Source organism: Chroicocephalus ridibundus, chromosome 6 (assembly GCF_963924245.1).
Source record: "Chroicocephalus ridibundus chromosome 6, bChrRid1.1, whole genome shotgun sequence".
In the NCBI taxonomy this organism is placed as follows: domain Eukaryota; kingdom Metazoa; phylum Chordata; class Aves; order Charadriiformes; family Laridae; genus Chroicocephalus; species Chroicocephalus ridibundus.
Window position 1 is genome coordinate 67,277,275 of NC_086289.1, and position 19,805 is coordinate 67,297,079.

Below are 19,805 nucleotides of genomic sequence, written 5' to 3' on the forward strand. Positions count from 1 at the left end.
GCATTTAAGAGCTGCCAAGGCTCGGAAACTCCAGTGGGCACAAACATGGTGTTTATTGGGTGTCCGGAGCCAAGGTTGGGTTTGCAAAGGGTCCATTGGCTTCACCCCTGTGCTAATCGAATAGCCAGGGGCCTTATCACACAAAACCTTGCTTCTCTATGCCTCCAAATGGCTGCTCTCTGTGCATGCACTGCACGGGCCTGAAAGCGATGTTTTTGTGTAAAACAGTCTGAGGCTGGAGCCCCTCTGCTGTGAGGACAGGCTGAGAGAGTTGGGGTTGTTCAGCCTGGAGAAGAGAAGGCTCCGGGGAGACCTTAGAGCCCCTTCCAGTCCCTAAAGGGGCTCCAGGAAAGCTGGGGAGGGACTCTGGATCAGGGAGGGGAGCCATAGGACAAGGGGGAAAGGTTTCAAACTGAAAGAGCGGAGATTTAGATATTTGGAAGAAATTCTTGACTGTGAGGGTGGTGAGCCCCTGGCCCAGGTTGCCCAGAGAAGCTGTGGCTGCCCCATCCCTGGAGGGGTTCAAGGCCAGGCTGGATGGGGCTTGGAGCAACCTGGTCTGGTGGGAGGTGTCCCTGCCCAGGGCAGGGGGGTGGAACTGGATGCTCTTTAAGGTCCCTTCCAACCCAAACCGTTCTGTGATTCGATGATAAAAGAGAGGTAGCACCACTGATATAACTGCCTAGGTCTCAAAAAAAACATGTTTGTTTGCACCCTGTCAGCATAAGCGCCGCTCCAGCACCCTTGCCTGCAGGGGGCTGTGCTAGCCGCCCCCCCGCCAGGCACAACGAACATCGCCGCGCTCTGCAGCCACAGCCGGCCCGCGGGCCTTTGCTCCCTTGGACTCGGAGCACCGCTGCCTCCTCCAGACTCACCTTCCTCACACCAACCCGACCCCTGATCCCTCTTCCCCGGCGGGGCGGCGGGAGGCGGCTCCGCAACGCGGCCCGCCCGGCCTGAGGGCCTGCACCGCCGCCCGCGCGCCCGCAGAGGGCGCCCGGGCCCCGCCGCTGGAGCGGCTCATGGCGGCGCCGGGGGAAGGGGAGGAGCGGCGGTGCTTCCCGGCCCTCTGCCTGCCATCTCCCCGCCGCCGGCCGGTCAGCTGCTGGAGCGTAACCCCCTCCCTCTCCTCAGGGTCTTCCTCCGGCGGCGGCGCGGGGAGCGGCGTGCGGCGGCGGGCCCGGCCGGACCCCCGGAGCAGCAGCAGCTCTCGCCAGGTCGGTGCCTGCGCCTCCCCGGACAGGCCCGCCATGGTCTGCCGGGGCCGAGCCCCAGCCCCCTCCGTGTCCAGCACGGAACCGCAGCCACTGCCCTTTCTGAAAACCGTTCTTCATTATGATTCCTTTAATGTTGCCTCCTCCTCCGGTGACCCAGCCGGGGTGCGGGGGCACAGCCCCGCCGGGGCCTGCTGAAGGCCGTGAGCTGCTGCCGCCTCCCGGACCCCCCATTCCCGGCTTCGGCGCTGTGGTGCCCGCGGGACTCCTGAGGAAAAGGCGCTTCCTGATGGGGTTTCTTAAATAAGCTGAGTTGGAAGCGGTCTGTGAGAACTGGGGTTGGTTTCTAGGGGTTTCATGCTTTATCATCAGCTCTGAAGAGGCAGCATTCGCCATCAGGATCGTGTAAAAAATGTGTTTACAGAATAGCTGTAGACAAAATACAATTCCCAGTATTAACCCAGTCAGTGTTTGAAGAAGCCCTGAATCGCTCCTTAGTTTAGGTCCTTTTTTCCTTTTCCCCAGGAGTAATTAAATTATGAATACCATACAACCGAACATCCTTTTGGATTTCAAGCTGCTATTAGCTGCTCTTTAGAGAACTTGCAAATCTGCCAAACACACATATCTGACATCTTTACACATTACTAGCAGTGTCTCGTTATTTGACATCCAGGAACACGCAGCAGCCAGAACACATGGAAGTGCACAGCAGCGTGGCACTTGGGGAGGCAGAGAATCTGTGATGAGTCTCCCAAGTTCCGGGGAAAGCTTGCTTTTCCTCGTCTGTGCTGTGGAGCTATCCTTAATGGAGTAGATTTCACTTTCAAACCATTGACTATTTCTATTTGCACGTCTTTTCTCCAGAATAAGGGATTAAAATAAGAAAAAAGAGTTTCCGAACAGGAGTCTCAAGCTACTGCTTCCTTATTACTAAATATCTTACACTATAATAGTTTTACTAGTCCAACACTAAACCTTTGCAGAAAGGTACAATGACAAGGTTCCAAGTTAACTGTTCTGTGAAAATAATACCTTTACTGTAACTTTCCCAAATGGTAGTAACTAGTGTTTGGGCAGTAATCTAAGAAAGAATATGAGGTTACAGGCAAGGAATTGTTATAGGAACATAAATCACCTTTTAATATTATTTTCTTTTGTCCTGATTGGCAACTTAAATACTGCAGGAAGAAAAGAAACGTCGTGGCAGTCTCCTTATCCTGTTTTCAGGTGCAAAGCATTTAATGCAACAAAAGAAAAGGTTTTTTTAAAATGTTGAGGAACAATTCAATTCTCTTTGCAAGACTATATATATTGGGTGAGGGAATCATCTGTATTGATCTAGCTCAAACTTTTGAGCTGAAAATGTAGTTATGAAATACTTCGGTGTAAGAAGACATAGCTTATTTGGTGCAAGGTATATGTTAATATGGTGCAGCCAGTCCAGGTGTGAAAATAACTGAAGATCACTGACACCATTGCCTTTTGCTTTCCCAGCAATGGCAGGAGGAGTTTGGGTTTTGTGTCCGATACATTTAGTTCATGGCATCCAGTTGTTCTAGCTGCTGGTGGGGTTGCTGTTTTTTGTGATCGGGCTATTACTGGGGTGGAGTATTTTGGTGGGGATTCAAGAAAAATAGCAATTATTGTAAGATTAAAAATACGGTCACAAATACTGGCAACACGAGCGTTATTTTGCTGCATAAATGTTAAGTAATAACAACCCAAGAATATCCACATGCTTTAAATGTGTTAAGCGTGTTGCGTGGCAGGAGGCCAAAGCTCAAGTCTTCAGTCATCTGGGAAGTGTAAGTGGCCTGTCTAATTCCTACCACTTTTTAAGCTGTTTGGTTTTCTGTAATAGCTGCAGGGTTTTGGAGCAGGGTACAATATAAGATCAGGTGGCTGAGGCTGACTTGCCTTGTTTAGACTTGCTACCACATAGTCCTTGATCTTATAAGAGAACTTTTGCATGTGTGAGTCCAACTGCAGTTATGATATTCATACATGGTTTTAAATACCATGTTAAACTTAATTTTTCAGACGTGGTTTTAAAATACCATGTTCAATTTTTTTTTTCTTTTTTTACAGCTGACATATTTTGCTTATTTTGGGATGAAGCTTAATAAAATGTATAAGGTTTTTGTTACAATGTTTACGAATGCCTGAAAGTTAATGCCTAAAAGCTACCTAAGTAGTATGTGTGCTTTGATGTTTCTCCCTTTTTAGTGGGTGGTAAAACCCTATTCAGCTGCAGAGTACCAGAATGGGAAAGCTTACTTGAAACATTACTCACAACTTTTTTTTTAACTTTAAAAATTATTTTCAAAGATGGGTATGAATTCTAATAACTTCACTAGTATAAGCTGAATAGATCTAATAGGCTAAGGTCAATTCACAGTGTATGAATACATGTTCTTTTTTTATTGTTTAATTGGTTTAGGTCCAATGATGACAGTTCTCTTCAGAGGCAGCCGGTTTCTACAGAAAACTTGGTCCATCATTTAACACCACAGATACCTGAAGTCTCATGAAAAGAAAAAGCAGGTTTCTCGATGACTAGCAAAGTGAGTCCTAACTTTATAGTGAATGATGCTCTGTGAAAACCCACCTTGTCAAACTTCATCAAGATTCAAAAGTAGTTTGATGTATAATGAAGGTTGCTCCAACCAGTTGGAAGGATATGCTGCCAGCCGTTCCGAGCCCTGTCCCCATGTGTGTGTCTTGAAGAACATCAAAAATGCCAGCCACAAACATCAGGCCTTTGGGCCTGTGAGATAGTAAATAACTTTATTCACTTCTAGAGGGATGCTGTTACACCTCACTATCACTTCTTCCAGTTTTCTGAATTTGCTGTGCATCTGAGATGTTCCAAATGGTCTTAGAAATTTTCACCATCTTTTCTGTTACTGGTTCTACATTCTGGCTTTAAATACTAAACGGGTGAACCTACAAGTATAGTACTTACTTTTTGGTTGTTTGTTTTTTTTTTTAAACAGTGTATTTGCTCTGGCTTTTTTCCTTAATAGCTTGTTGATTTAAAACTCTGTACAAGGAATTATTAGTCTTCAGGGGACTTAAGTTATCATCCGAATGAGTGGGAAATCAGCTCGTTTTTGTCAGCAGGAAGTTTCAAGGAATAGAAATAGATAATTCTGCATTTTTGTTTTTTCTTCAATTTTGTAATGGTTACCCTTCTAAGTAAATATTAAAATTTCAAATAGGATGGATATATCAGCAGAAACAAAAAATATCCAGAATTTTAATAATTGGCTACAAGAAAATATTTTTAAAGCTCAAACATAACTCTCCCTTGCTTCAAAATTTAAGCTATATTGTACTATTGTGTTTCATTCTGGGGATTTTGGGGGCAGGCGTATCCTACATAAGAAACTTTCTGCAAGTTTCTTATGCTGTCCATCTTTGCTCTGGAGTGTTAAGTAACGCAAACTGTTTCACACTACGTTGAATCACTCATTAGCCTGATGAGCTATCTAGATCAAGTAGACCTTACAGCTGTTTGGGGATCTGAGTCATAAGTGACTTCTTTTTCATAACATTGTCCTGATATTAGTTGTATAGAAAGCAACATAATGTTTATGTTTTGACAGTGTGAGTAGAGTGTTCAGCATCCAGGCTAGTACTATTAAAGAAAGTACTGTGACTTTATTGGCATAATGTTGAACATGAAAATCAGGGTTTTGGTCTTAAGTGCAAATTATTTGGTTTACTTTACCCTGTGGCAGATTGCTGGCACCTCAGTGTAACTGGCAGTCTGTGTCTAACACAACCTCAGATTAAAATGCTAAAGTGATATAAATCTAGAGTGTTGTATATTTGTCAAGAGCTAATGAATGCGGTGGAGCACAAAGTATTTTTCTTTCTTGGAAGTCCAACTTCTCTTCTGCAAGCAATAAATATAAGCAAGCATTGTACATTTAATGTCTTATTCACACTGGCTATATTTCTTTCTTTGAATTTGGCAGGTTCGTTTATGAGATTGGAAATAACTGTGATATCAAGCATCCGTCTGGATGCAGAGGTCTTTTCACAGAGGATATTCAGCATTGGTAAACGGATTTGTGGATTTGCATGGGGTAAAAATGGAGGCAGAAATAAACTTCTGAAATCGAATCTTGGTCCAGGAATGATGACTTCTCGGCTGTATACACATGCTTTCAATATCTCCCCAATAGAGAATAGGAGATTGTGCATAAATGGAACACCATGGATTTGGCATCTCCTAGAAGAATGTGTCGAGAATGCGTGGGAGTATTGGAGCGTTGTCATAGGACTGATTTCCATTGTCTGTTTTCTGTTTGCTGCACTACCGTAAGTTTAAAGTCTTAAGCAGTCCTCAGATTGAAACATGAGTAATCTTGCCTGAAGCCTTTTTCAAAAGCTGCCTTTTTTTTTTATTTTATCTTGGATATGTTTCTCTATCTGCATAATACAGATATAATATGCCAGAGAAGCATGTTGTTCATGTTTGCAACAATATTTAGTGGTTGACAAATGAGCTTGATGTACTGTTCTGTTGTACTGACTTGACACTAATCTCTGCCACTTAGAGCAAATGAGAATAAATCACCTCTTCTCTCTTATCTTCTCCACCCTGAGATGTGTGTGCACGCGCAGGCACACTTGCAGCAGAAGCTGGCTCGGTGTTTATTTAAACCACATGCTTTGTCGCCAGTACTGTTGTGCTGGCTCCTGCCAATGAAATTTGGATTGAGAAAAGGTCAGAAGCAGCACATGAGTTAGCACTTCGCTAGTGCTAAATCAGTTGCTGTTTGGTCGCTGGCACTGGGTTCAAGTTTCAAATATGTAGGTAGGAGATGACAAAGGAAAAGTAGAAATGCTCCCAGCAGGTGAAAATGCTTGAAACAAAATGGGATTGACTCCAAAGCCTGTCCCCATAAGGGGATATAATTTACTGAACTAGTAAAAGGGCTATGGAAATCAAGCAAAATAAAACCACCCTTAGTAAGCTGTTGAGCTTCAGAAATATTAGTTGAAATATTAGTTGAAAGGGGGCTTTACATTAAAACTGTCATGTTAGTGAGCATGGAATTCATCAAGATATGTCCAATGGACTCACGTTTGGGATTGCTTCGTAGTCCCTATTGTGAATCTGAATAAAAATTCTCCAATTTAGAGGCATAAGTGTAGTTGTCAACTCTTTTAGAAGCTTTGTTCCATCTTAGCCCTTCTATGTTAAGTAACAGTGTTTTTCTTATTTCAGTATTTTAAAAGCTGGTATTTACAGCAGATGAATATAAAACGCTTATGGCATAGTTCTGGTGTCCAGAAAATGGTTATTTCAGTGCAGGCCACAAAAAAGGAGCACATGCAAGCAGTAATGAGGTTGTGATTTGAGCCTTTTGTTATGCTAGAGTAAGACATGGCGAGCTATAGTGATACTGAGTTCTTCTTCAAAAGGTAAGTGGAGTATTGCTGCGATAGGTCTCTTGTGGTTAGAGTTTTAATCTTTCTTTATTCAGATTTTGAAAAATGTACTTTTGAACTTATTAAATGTTTTTGCTTACACTATTTTACAATTACTTCTGGAATTTGTGCCAGTCAAATTTACATTGCCTGTCAGAATGGAAGAGTGGATCAAGCACTGTCTTTGGGCTTTCTGCTGTGTTGGATAGCTGGAGATCTTACAAATTTCATAGGCTGCTATTTAACAAATCAACTGCCAATTCAGGTAATCTGTCAATACTCCTACTTCTTGATTTATTCTTTTCAAACAGTCTCTTTAAACTGTAGGATAACTTAATATTGCACAGTCAAGTATGTACTGGGAAAGGAAATGTTTTTGTATTCTGTTCACTGATCTACAATCCATAAAGTAAGTCATAATTTCCCAAATACATACATTGATGCTGTTATGTGTTATAGAAACCATTTCACACTTGTAATTAACATTTGGAAAGACTTACTGGGTGTTACTCAATGATGAATGAAGTGAGGAATTTTCAGTTAAGCTTCAGCTTCAAAGTAAGCTTGCAGAACAAATAGGGCTGGAAGGAAGTTGTGTTGTTTAGCTTGTAATAAATCAAGAAGTTTTGGGGTTCCTACTCTCGAAACTTGCTTTTTCTTTTTTTTTTTTTTTTTTTAGGAAAACTGTTTATTAGCAAAGAAATACTAGTTCAAAGTTGTTAATCTGACTAATTTGAAAAATGTATTTTCTTTGTTAAGGCAAGGGTTTCTTTGAAAGAAACAGTAGCTGTCAGCGATTAATTGTGTCTGAAACTTTCTTACCTGCTGTGTTTATTTTTTATTCTTAATTAAAAGAGAAAGAGGTATGTGACAGCCACCTGCAGAAGTCTTCACAAGCTGGAGATGGACCCCAAGGGTGGACAGAGTTCTCTTCTCTTTTACAACTTAAAGTGTGGCACTAACCATTTCATCTCCCCATTATGAAAAGGGGAAGAAAGAATGACATTTTTGTCTTATTGAAGGAAGAAGCACTGAGTTAGATCAGTAGCTTCCGAAGTGCTGGAAAACTAGGTGGATGGAGCAGACTTAAGCTTCTGGGCAAGAAGGACTTATCAGTCTGCCCAGGTAGGAATTTTTGCTGTGCATCCTGGAAAATGACCAGCTATTGCGATTGTGTCAGCAAGTCCCTGTTGCATAAGGTTTACACTGCATTCATCTGCAGCAGCCGAACTTGTTTTGTGCTGGAAATGCCTTTTTTTTTTTTTTTTGGCAGTGCTTTGGTATTTGTCATTCACATTATGACTATGAAGGAAAATTTCCATGCAGTTAAGGTATTTTGAATTATGTGTATACTGAACAAGCAAATGTATCTTCTCTTTCAGATTGTCACTGCCATTTTTTATGTTAACATGGATATAATTATGATTTCACAATTTGTCTACTATAAGCTCAAGAAGCAGATGACAAAACGTAAGGTGTTTCAAAAATTAAAATGTTCTCCGTAATGTAGCACACACTTTACCTTGATGTTTTCTACAGTGTTTAAGTAAAGTTTTTTCAGAGGGATTAAAAAATAGAGTGCACAAATTCTGTTTGAAGTTGTTAGGCCTATTACTTTCTTTTCTCGGGCTTTTGTGAAAATCCTCTCCCCTCCTTTCCCCTCTCTCCTCACCCTTTCTGCTTTTCTCTTTTCTTACCCACACAATATCTGTAAATATTTTCCAAGCAGTACTTTCTGTTTATATAGACATAAAAAATACAGTAGTTTTGTGGAAACTGGTTCCATGTTTTAACTTACTCCATGGTTTTACTGTCTACTTACAGCTATCTAAATATATGTATAAGTTGAAAGCAAGCATTATTTCTTTGTGTGGTTCAGTAAGTTTCCTCCATGTTGATTGAAACGGGACTTTATTTGCTTATAGCATAAAATATCTTGACAACTTCATGTCTTCCGTTTCAATACATATAGTTAAAAAACATATTAAAAGGGAATGAAATTACTTGAGTTGTGCTTCATAAAATCCTGGCAGTAGTTGTAGTATTCAGCCTACCAAGGGACTACTGTTTTGACTGAAATGGAAGACAGAAAGCTCTGTTCACATCGTATCAAATCAAAAACATTAACTCATCAATCTTAAAAAAAAAAAAAAAAAAAAAAAAAAAAAGAAAGTATCAAAGAAAATCCATGGTACAGCAGAGGTAGCAAAAAGCTGAAGTAAAACAGATGCCTGCCCAGCAAACTAAATAGGGATAAAGCAGATTCATTCAATATGGAACTGATAATAAACCTGGAGATAGGTCAATACTGAAGATACTTCCTTCCTGCAGCCTACTCTTGAAAACAAACACAGGCTTTTGTACATTTTAGCTGCCAGTGCCTGTTCCAGCTCAGTGGTTTGCATAGCTGCAGAGGGAGGCATGGCACTGCGAATAAAGCTGTTAAAAGAGGGCTTTTCAATACCCAGGTCTGGAGCAGTTACCATAGACAAGTTGGTCAGTGTTACATCTCAAAGTGCGGCCTGTGGAACATCACTACTAAGTCTGTCTTCTTTAGACTATAGGTCTTTAGAACAGGCTTGCTAATGCTGTAGAGCAGTTTGTTCCACTGGTAACAAAGACTGCAGGACTTTGCCAGCATCTTCTAGATACAGAAGGTAGTGCAGCTCCAGGGTTCTGTAGGACTGTCTGCCATTTTCAAGTTGTCTTGTAGGTGTCTATGGAGACTTGCTAGATGGAGTCTTTGAATATGTCAGTCTCAGTAAGGCTCGATATTTAGCCAACCATGGCCATGGAGACTGGTCCAGCAGAGCACTTAGATAACATATTTATCTTAAAGATATTTTTGTTAATTTAAATGTCAAATATCCTTGCTTTTGCAGCTTTTACTCAAGATGTGCTGAAAGAGGCTGTTACATTCTATTCTACTGAGCAGTTTCCTGTTTATCAGCTGTTATTTAATAGTGAACTATTAGGAGTTAATATAAGAGATAAGTTGAGTATGAAAATTTTCTTTTCTTAGTAGCAATGCCCATTTAAGGAGTTCCCCTCCTGTTCCTGCACTGCTGCCCTCACTTGTTGACACACCACCAGGTGGGCTCCATGCCCACCCCTGCTCACTGTCATAGTGAACAGGGGTGGGCACGAAGCCCAGAAGAAAAAGGTGGACTTGCATTGCTGCCAAGAAAATGATACATGAAATTGTACCTTCAAATTTACATATCTATATTGCAAACAAAAAGTAACCTTAAATCAACAGCAGATGTTATTTTTCAGCTAATTTGTTTGTGTGTCATTCTAGGCAGCAAAAGCCTGAAGAATTTCTGTGTAACCTGGATCATTGTGTGTACAGCGCTGGGTGTTATTTTACCCTGTCAGCTGTTACTAAGAAACCAAGACCAGAGTACAGTAATCGAAAGGAGTAATGTAAGTTCTTACCTGCTTCCTTTCCAAAAAAATCTCACCCAAGAGTGTCTTGAAAAGTTTGTGTACTCTGAGCTTTAAAGAAATTTGGATGACGTTTTTAACAATGATTTAGAAATCAGAAATGTCGCACTATGTGGATATTTTAACTATGGACCATACATCCTGAAATAAAGAAGTTATAAAATTACTTCTTTGAGCAGCTTCCTGTGTTTTGGGCTTATTCTGCCCCTTGGGTCATTAGGATGTGCTGCCCTGTGAAATAACATGTGTACATGTTGTGTTTCTGCTTGCGTTAAGTACTGTAGGCATCCATGTAGAGACTACACAGTCACAGGTGAAATCAATAAAGGTGGAAAATTACAATTGTACCTGCTGCTGCTGTCATTTCAGCGGGAACATTCGCAGGCTATTCCAGCAATTTTATGGCCTTCATACTAATGCCAGTAAAATAATTGTAATCCAGCAACATTGCCCAGCAGGGAAGCAGCTTATTTTCAAAACACAGCTAGAGTGAGAAAACTAACAACTCTTAAACTGTGAAAAATGAGTATTTTGCTTTCTCCAGACAGGATGATTCATTTTTTTAGTGGCCCTAGCTACATTTCTTAGTTTTGGTTTGAATTAGTGTGCCCAGGCTTTTTTAGCAGGAGGACTGGCTTAGTGTCGTATCCTAAAGCCCAGCACTAGTTTTGATCTCAGTCATGGCCATGACGCAGCAGAGTGCATTGTTGTGAGATAAAGATTAAACCCTTTTTAGCCCTCTTTGGTCATTTGAAAAGCAGCACTGAACTGCTTTGAAAAGAATTCTGTCCAGAAAATCAGCCACTGGACTCTCAGTTTAATCCCCTGAAATGCCTGAAAACATTCTTGCCAAAATGTATGTACCTTTCTTTTTCAGAACTCTCTTGATATGATTGAAATGTCAGGCTTCATTTGTGGCTATATATCCTGTGTGTTTTACTTGGGAAGTAGATTTCCTCAGCTTTATAAAAATGTAAGTAGGTTTTTGGCTAAGTATACTTGTATAAAATACTCTCCGTTGCTTAAAATGTTGGATTCTCCCTAACAGTGAACCCTCTTGAACTTGAAAGCCTACTTTGCTTTTGTGACTTTCTAAAGTGTAAAGAAAAAAAACGTCGGGCTTTTTTTTCCCCATTCAGAGGAGGATGGTGAGAATTTTAGAAAACAATGGTCTGATGATAGAGGATTGATTGGAAGTGTTTACAGTTGGATTTATCAGCTGTAAGCAGAGACATGCCTTATGTGATTGTTTTCATGAGCAAGTGGTATCTCCCCTTTTCTTTCTCCAAACTGTTCTACATTGAGTAACCAACCATGGGATCAGAAGTTAGAATTAGAGGAAAATTAGTTTAGAATTTTATCCCCTTTTCACAAAGATGCCATTACTGACTCCCCCTCCCCGCCTCTTCACTATCAGTATATTAAAATAGAAAGTCAACACAACAAACGACCTGAAGGTTTTACATTGTCAATTGTATACAGGCATTTTAATTGATTATGGAAATGATTAGTTCATTTCCAAGCCTATTCGTATCCCCCCTCTACCTTTTCCTTCACAGCTGGAATACCGCAGTGTTTCCAAAAAGGTCTGCTAAACAGGCTGGTAGAGCAACAGATTTCTTAAGAACTAAATATCATTTAGAAGCAGATTATCCTTCCTGCTTTGCACTTACATAAAAATTACATTAACCAGAGCGGCTTCTAAGAACTGTTACAATTTCTGCAGTTTTCAGTGATAAGTGCTGAAAGCACTAAGCTCGGAGGATTCAGAGCCCAGGAAGAGATGGACAAGAATGACTGAAAATCTATGGATATGTTATAGTACAAAATGCCAAAAATTATCTATAACTAGCTACTGTCATACATGTTTTCACATTTCTTTGTATTCGTAAAAACTTCTTTGTGTTTAGTTCCGAAGAAGATCAACAGAAGGCACCTCTTACCTGCTGTTTGCATTAGCCATGATGGGAAACTGTACATATGGACTGAGCCTTGTTTTAAAGATGCCAGCTACCGCATCCTTCCGGACCCTGTACTTTTTACACCATCTTCCATGGCTCATTGGGAGCTTTGGAGTTTTGTTTCTAGACATTTTTGTATCCTTTTCCTATTTTAGCTACAGTTTCTCAGGATAGGCTTTTTAATAAGTAGATTAGAAATTGTGGATTTTTTTAAAAAATCAGATATTTTTTTTCTGTGATTCTAACCTGATCGTAAAATCTTCTTTCTGAACAATAACTTGTATGTTTTTTATAATAATATTTCTTCATAAGAATAACAAGTTTATAGAAAATATCTATATTAAAGCTACATTGCACAGGCTAATTTATATCTTGTAGCCAATATGTAGTATACTAAAAGCTGGGGATGTGTGTGCACATTGTGCTGTTTTTCTTACATTTGCTGTCTGATAAATGTAAGAAACCTCCAAAAATCCCAAACAAACAAACAAACCAAAACAAACCCCAAACCTGCTTGTTTTTAAATGCAAATATAGAATTATAGCTTTGAGAATTTGGTTAAATTGTAAGTGTTATTGCAAGATTGCATTAACGTCAGAGACAAACCATGAGGTTTTGGCAAATTTAGTTTCAGAAAATAGTGTTTAACAAAGAAATGCTGCAGCTACCCTTAACTACATCATTCGGGGCAAAAATCAGACCCTGAGTGCCTTCTGAAAACCAGCAGCTGTGCTCGTTGAGTCATGCGAAGGGCTAACCAACTACACAGTTATCTAGATTAGTATGCCAGTTTCTTGGAAGTCCTGAGCAAACTTGTACCACTATAATTTTTTTATTCTTATATTCAGGGGACATACATAAGATGCCCGCAGTGTATTGGTTATTGTTAGTCGTGTTCTTTCTAGACTGAGCATTAGCATTTTGTGATTGAGAAATTAAAAGCAAAATGTTTGGAGTAACATACTTTTGCTTTAGAAGCCTAGTGAACAGTGACATGGTGGTACTTGGTCTTACTGTTTGCTATAGGTTTACAGTCACCTGTCTTGTTACTATAGCTATTTATTTATTTATTTATTTATTCATTATATATTTTCATTTATAAGAGTATAAAAGAGGAGACTTTCTGATTTTCGCTGAAGTAAGAATTTTAGGTTTGTGTCTCAAAACATCTTGCTACTTAGCCCCATGAACTCAAACTGTAAAACAGGATAAAATGAAGAGTGATATCAGGACCATGCTGAAGCATATTGTGTTAATCCGTTCCATATTAAAAGGAAGTTCTTTACCAGATTTACCTGGAACAGTTCCAGAAGTTATGATTCCCAGGCATCAGTCTTGTCTTTCTGATTAAAGTAATTTCATAATCCACTCCAATTAGACTGGCGATGGCACAGCTGACCCTGGCCTTTGGATGGACAGTTAAATTATACTCTCATTCAGAATAGCCATCTGTGTTTTTTGCATCTCCAGCCATGGCGATTTAAGTGGGCAGTTTAGTAAAACATTCTGCATCCTGGGAACACAATACACCACTGCAGTGGTGAGACTGAACTGTGGTTCGTGGCCCGTTTCGAAATACGTTGTAGTTCTATCTTTTATGAGACAATGCAGTTTCCTGTGCACGAGCAGACTGTAGGGTTCAGGGTTGCTAGCCCATATGGCTGGTTTGAGCGCTTGGGCTTTTTGTTCCGTGAATGAAGTAGTGACTCTTTCTTCCACCCCCAGCTGGAAATATAAACCACCCAGTATTTATTTACCCAACCCCCGCCCCCCCCCCCGAATTTGATCTTGATGACCCTTACAGTACATTCTGTGCGTATTTGCAGTTGCCTTTCTATGATGTACTCTGAAAAGGAACTTTTATATTGGCCACAAACCTCCCCCCCTCTCTGAGCCCTGCCCCAGGATCGCGGTGCCAGTGTGCACATGACATTCATTTCTGGGTTCTGTCTTGATTGGAGCCTGAATCCAATCTTGCTAATAGTCCTCCAGTTCAAATTATATTGAAAACAGATGCTTCCAAATCAGGTTGAGGAGCTTATAGGAATCTAGTCAAGTATATAGCATTAGCTGAAAATGTATGAAGTATTTGTAATCAAGAGAAAACAAAAGCAGACCTCCTGCTTTGAGAAGCCCTGAAGGTATGGAAGTCAATGCTTTTAGAGAGCTTCATTACTGTCTCTTGCCAAGCAAGAAAGTAAAATATCTAACAAACTGATATGTTATGTTAGACCAGAAAATGAAGAGCAGGATCACCTGGGTTTTGGAAAACAGAAACCAAAAAGTCATAATTTCAGACAGAGATGTTTCATAATTGATCGTTTGTGTAACAGTCTCTGTTTTGAGGAGTAGTTGCAGAAATTTCCTAATTCTAGTAGACCTTATTCCTGATAGGGTCCAGCGTTTCATTAGGCGGAAAATAAACTCTCATTTCTCAAGGTCCAAGCAAGGATTAAGAGTTCACTTACTCTGTGTCTGCTGCAGTACTCTTTTGCTTCCATCTGACATGGCTGGCATTGACTATTTTTAGAAACAAATGGACTCCTGATCATAGCTGGAACAGCAGCTCCAGCATTACTTAGTGCAGGATTACACTGGAGTTGTTTCAGCTCAGTTTAACAGTATAACGTGGTCATCCCGTTTCCTTGGTGTCTACAGTTAAAGTTATTTGATTGCGCAATAAGCCTTTTATTTTTGATAAATAATAGAAGTGTCCAATTGTTTGTAAAGTATGAATTGTCCTCCTTTTCATTTTAAGAGGACTTTCATGGCGTTACACATCTGAATTATAAATTGGGCATGATTTTCTTTTACAGTAAATGTTTCCTTCCAACTGCTGCTTTGCAGGTGGTTGGAGTTTCTCAAGAAACCACAAAGCCCAGGCTTTGAATGGGCCTGATAGGGTGCCTTGTCCGTCAGAGATGCTAAGTCTGGATTTGCCTACTGTAGGGATCCATGGTGAACCTTTTTAGAGCTTCATTTTATGTGCATGATTACTTAATGTTTCACTTGAACACAAGGATGCAATACTACATATTTTAAAATCAGTTGATGGCCAGTTCTGGCCTTAGACTTTTAGCAGCAGCCATCGCTAAGTTTCTAAGAGACTGAATCTAGTGCAAGTTCTTCCAGAAAACTTTGTCCTTTTTTGTAAGTCTGCTACCCGCTTTCACCCTGCGTCCTTCCTCCCCTGCTCCCACCAAAACCAAACAACTCTGCTTTGTATTTAGTTCAGACAAAGCCCTTTACCAAGATTTTTGCCTTCTTTTTTTATTTGACATCACCCTATTGTCAGAGAACTGTGTTCAGATCCTCTGCGTGTACTTCTTTTCATTAAGGGTAGCCAGGTTGTTACTAGATAGCCAAAAGTATATTCAGCAAGAGCCAAGCTGTTGTACGCAGACTCTTCTCTTGCACCTTTTGTGATTTGCAGGGCAACCACTTGGAATCCATTATATGCTCCTACAAAACATCACACTTTGTAATTTAATTACATTCTGCAAAGAATATAAGTCTGGCCTGACAATTCGGACAGGAGAGTTTCCCAGCCAAACATCCAACTTCTCTGCACTCCTGTAAATAGCCATTTTTGTCTTAAAACTGGTTTGTTTTTTGAATTGTCATTAAATTGTTTAATTTAATGAAACAAATTTGATACACTAGCTAAGTGGCTGTCATTAACTTTACTCTAAGAAGTTCGTTTGGTTGTCTTCTCCACTTTGGGCTGTCTCCATCCTTAGGTCTTAAAGTTTCCCCCAGAAAGTCAGACTCGAGCAGCAAGTTAGTTTCTATATAAAGTAGTCTTGGCAGTTCAGTATTTATTTAAAAAACATGAGCAGCTGAGTACATATGCTACAAAAACATCTTCTGGAAAGACTGTTTGATAAGCTCCACGGAACTTGTGTTTATAATTTATTTCTCCTGAAAAGCTGTGTTGCTGTTGCCAGCTTGGTGGCTAACAGATAACGCACAGTGCTGCAGCCCAGGCTTGTCCCAAGCCCACAGTATGATTTCAGCAAATTTGATTCCAAATTCACAGTGTCTTTTTCCACCAGTGCAACTATTAAGATTGGGGAAGCTGCTCAGCTGCTAGTACAGTAAGGCCTATAAAAAAAAAAAAGAAAAAGGCAGGAAATTTAAGTGGTAGCTTTATATGCTATAAAACTAATTTGCTAAGCTCTAAGAAGAAAGCATTCCCCACATAATACTACAGAAAGGCTGAAAAAGGAGTGCTGACCTGCTGTCTCTGAAGGAAATCCTGTCTAGGCTTTAGTTGGGGGGCCTCAGAGGTGGGATGCTGGAAAGTTTGGGAAGGTGGGATAATTCTTGGGGCTCCGCCTAGGAAGCAGAGAATTTCCTCTCCATTCATCCAGGCCTCCCAGAAAGCTTATTTTTTTCTCTCCTTATTTTTCTAAATAATTACATACATTAGCCTCAAACTTCTCAGAACCCTTGTCTACCAGCCAAGTTATTTCAACTGATCTAAATTGTTTCTCGTAGAAGTCTATATATCAAATTTCCTCCCAGAGAAACTTTCATTTTTTAAATGGGATTTTACATATAACAGTAGTGGTGATCCAGGGTCTGGGAAAGCTGAACATATATGAGCATACGTTGGACTTTGTAGAAGGTACGTGGGTATACGGGTGGCCACTTGTTTCTACACCACCTACCTTTAAACGTGCTTTCATGCAGATCCTTATGTTGGAGGCTTCCTACTTGACCTCATCTACTATACCTGCTTCCACCCATCTCGTGTCCTTCTCAAAACTTTCTTCATCAGAGTTGGATAGCAAGCCATGCTGGGTTTACCATAATCTGCTGCTCAAATCGCTCAGTCTTTTAGAAAAAGGAAAAAAAAAAAGTGTCCAAAGTGAGCAAAAAAAGTCAGAGCCCTAAACCCTGCCATACAGAGGGTGTTGCCAGTTTGGTGGCTGGTGGTGGTTTGCCTTGGTAAATGGGAGTCTTCTGGTACCTGCTGCTTTGTGTTTCACCTCATTTCCAGATCGATTTACTGCGACTCAGAAGTCTTTATTGTGTAAGATGCGATGCATATTTCTTAGAATAGAATGGAATACATACAGGAAGGGCATAGCTGGATAGGTTTGTATGATACCTTTATATCTTACAATGGTATCTCTGTCAGAAAACCGAGTGGTTTTTATCAAGTTCAGTATTCAAGCATAAAACTCCTCTACCATAAAACTACTCTAGCAAAAATTCTAGAGTAAGAAATCTCTCTCGTCCGTTCTAGATGCCCACCCCTGATTTTTTTATTTAAAGGCTATCTATGCTTAAAGTCAATAATTTTGTTTGAGAACTGGAACCATCAAGAAAAAGGACAAGTACATACTTGTTAATTATTTTTAATTAGCAGTATTTCCAATGGTGTGTTTTACAATAGAAATAAATAGTTATGTCTAGTTGCACAATTCTGTGTTGAAGACAACATTAAATATTGAGTCATAGTGTTGTCTGCATGTCAGTGCCTGTAAATATCAAACCGCCTAGAATTTTGCAGGAAATGAGAATTTTGTTTTCTGTTTGGGCCCAGCTGATCTATTGCAAAGGAAGGTTTTTAATGACTTCCCCTCCTTACCAGCATCCACCCTCAGCCCAGCCCGCGGTAGTTAGACCGCTGAGGCTGGAGTAGTACAGGGCAATATGTTTGATTCCACGTTGTTCCTAGATGAGCCTTGTTCTTATTCTGCTTCTGATGAATTTCACCCTTGGGACCCTTGCAAGCATGAAGATGAAGTAGTAAACGATATTTTCATGTGTATTTGAGCCATATAACCAAGGGGATCTGAAGTTTTGAGTTAGAATTTCTGTATGTTCCCTTTTCTAGTGTTCCAAGTAAAATATGATTAAACTTTTTGCCATAAACAAGTACTGAAAATGAGCGTTAAGTAGGATTTGGAAAAGGTTATATGCTAATGTAGAAAATTCCACAGTCGGGATTAAATAAATGGATAATACTTACACTACAGTGCATGAATTAGACACAGCAAGTTTTAAGCTTTCCTCTGCGGACTGTGGTATTCAGAGTCTGTGCCAGAACTAAATGGATGGCTGCTTTTATTCTGTACAGCTTATTTTGGTTTTAATTGAAAGCAAGTACTGCAAATGCTGCCTCTGTATCCTAGTTAATTACTTCCTTACCCAAAAATAACAGGTGACTGCGCAATTCATCCTGTATCGTCAGCACGAGGCAAGACAATCTGGTGTGGTAGCGCTGGAGGTGGAACCATTGCTGGTGAACGAGGAGACCGCGTAGCGTCGGGCTGGATTCGGCTCCTGGCTTCGTTGGATTTTGCTCTTGGATGACTTTGACAAACAGCTGCTTAGGGACCAAATTTATTACTTCTTTTTTAGTATTTATTTTGTCATTCATTTGTCATTACTTACTTGCAAATGACATGTCAATAATAAGATATTTAATATTTACTGTGTTGTTTCAGGATAGATACAATTTTTTTTTCTTGATTTCTGCCCCCCCGCCCCCCAGCCGATTGTAGCTGTTTCTCCCCAAAGCGTGATATGGAGTCACAGCAACAGCTGCTGTAGAAATATTTATTTGACATCATGATGCAATGCGTATCGTGGGATGACTATTTATTTTTAGATGAGCGTGTACCTCTAGTTAACAGTAGCGTGGCTGGTTTAAAAACAATGGATGAGATTATCCCCGTGCCTGAACCCAGCCTGGAGTTATGGGCTGCTCCGTCCAGGTGCGTTGTATGGTAAGATTTGGCCTTTTTATTCATACTCAATCAGAAGGAAAAAGCATCCTCTAATTAAGCAAATTCAGCGCAGAGGACCCGTTATTGATACAAAAGCAGAATCCTGGTGTATGTTGGTGGGAGCCTCATGTACAGCTCATTGCAGAGTGCTACTATGCATTTTATTCTTAAGAGTTAAAGCATTTATACATCAATACCTGTGTAATTACTGTATGTCATCATATACCCCATATAATATTTTTGTACAACGTGCATTTTCTTAGCGAGCTTCTGGTTTAGATAAGTACCACAGAGAAAAAAAATTAGAAGCTAAGGAGACCGTACCTTGCAGTTGTGGATTTTTTGCAAAACTCTGTTGTGTTTGAAGAAAACTTCCATGAAATTAGCTCAAAGAATAAACTTCTTGTTAATATTTCATTGAATATGTGTATAATGATTCACTCGTCAATAAATAAGTTTGTGAACAAAAGAGTTGGTTTTTAAAAAAGGTCATTATGAGGATTTTATACATTGGTGAGCTCATCATGGAGCTCCTTCCCTTTGGTTTCAGACTATTAAAGGGACACGATTTAGATGTGGTTTTTAAATAATAAAAACTAATAAAAAATAAATTTATTTTTAAACAATAAAAGAAACTAAGGAGTGCAATTGATCGCATCTAAGTTGCTGCCAAAAGCGCACGCTACAAATGAAGCATTTTTCTCTACGGGCTTTTATAGGCCTTCACGCACCACTGACAAAAGCCCAGAGGGGTGGTTTTGGAGCGGGGGGGGCAGCCTCGTCCCTGCTGCTCTATGTGGAAATTGAGTTTCAGCTTCTCTTGCAGCAGTAACTTACACGAATAACCGAATTTTGTGTTCTTGCTAGAAATGAGCTGGTTCCCATCAAGCGATGACTGCGCGACGGTGGATTCCTTGTCAATGGCACGATGTGCCCTGGCAGGATAAACCCATCCCGGCGGCTCGGGAATACGGCGTGGCAATCCCCGCCTC

General features: G+C 40.2%; 1 protein-coding gene across 3 annotated transcripts; it reads left to right on the forward strand.

Annotated features, from left to right (window-relative positions):
- The first annotated feature begins 1,001 nt into the window (after positions 1–1,001).
- On the forward strand, positions 1,002–19,230 carry LOC134517408 (lysosomal amino acid transporter 1 homolog). 3 transcript variants are annotated; one of them, XM_063338853.1, is made up of 9 exons: positions 1,002–1,217; positions 3,658–3,781; positions 5,201–5,546; positions 6,798–6,927; positions 8,045–8,132; positions 9,964–10,088; positions 10,987–11,082; positions 12,020–12,205; positions 18,246–19,230. In XM_063338853.1, the coding sequence occupies exons 3-9, from the start codon at positions 5,209–5,211 to the stop codon at positions 18,345–18,347; spliced, it is 1,065 nt and encodes a 354-aa protein (XP_063194923.1). In that variant the 5' UTR covers positions 1,002–1,217; positions 3,658–3,781; positions 5,201–5,208; the 3' UTR covers positions 18,348–19,230. The 3 variants fall into 3 exon arrangements, with proteins under 3 accessions (XP_063194923.1, XP_063194924.1, XP_063194925.1); XM_063338854.1 differs by lacking the exon at positions 12,020–12,205; XM_063338855.1 differs by lacking the exons at positions 1,002–1,217; positions 3,658–3,781 and having other exon boundaries at positions 5,414–7,787.
- Positions 19,231–19,805: the final 575 nt, after the last annotated feature.

What these genes read in the sequence shown, in the direction of transcription:
- LOC134517408 (XM_063338853.1), top strand. Translation starts at nt 5,209, where the DNA reads ATGAGATTGGAAATAACTGTGATATCAAGCATCCGTCTGGATGCAGAG. An exon ending in TTCCTCAGCTTTATAAAAAT is followed by an intron (nt 11,083 to 12,019) that starts GTAAGTAGGTTT and finishes CTTTGTGTTTAG; the next exon opens with TTCCGAAGAAGATCAACAGA. An exon ending in TTTTGTTTCTAGACATTTTT is followed by an intron (nt 12,206 to 18,245) that starts GTATCCTTTTCC and finishes CAAAAATAACAG; the next exon opens with GTGACTGCGCAATTCATCCT.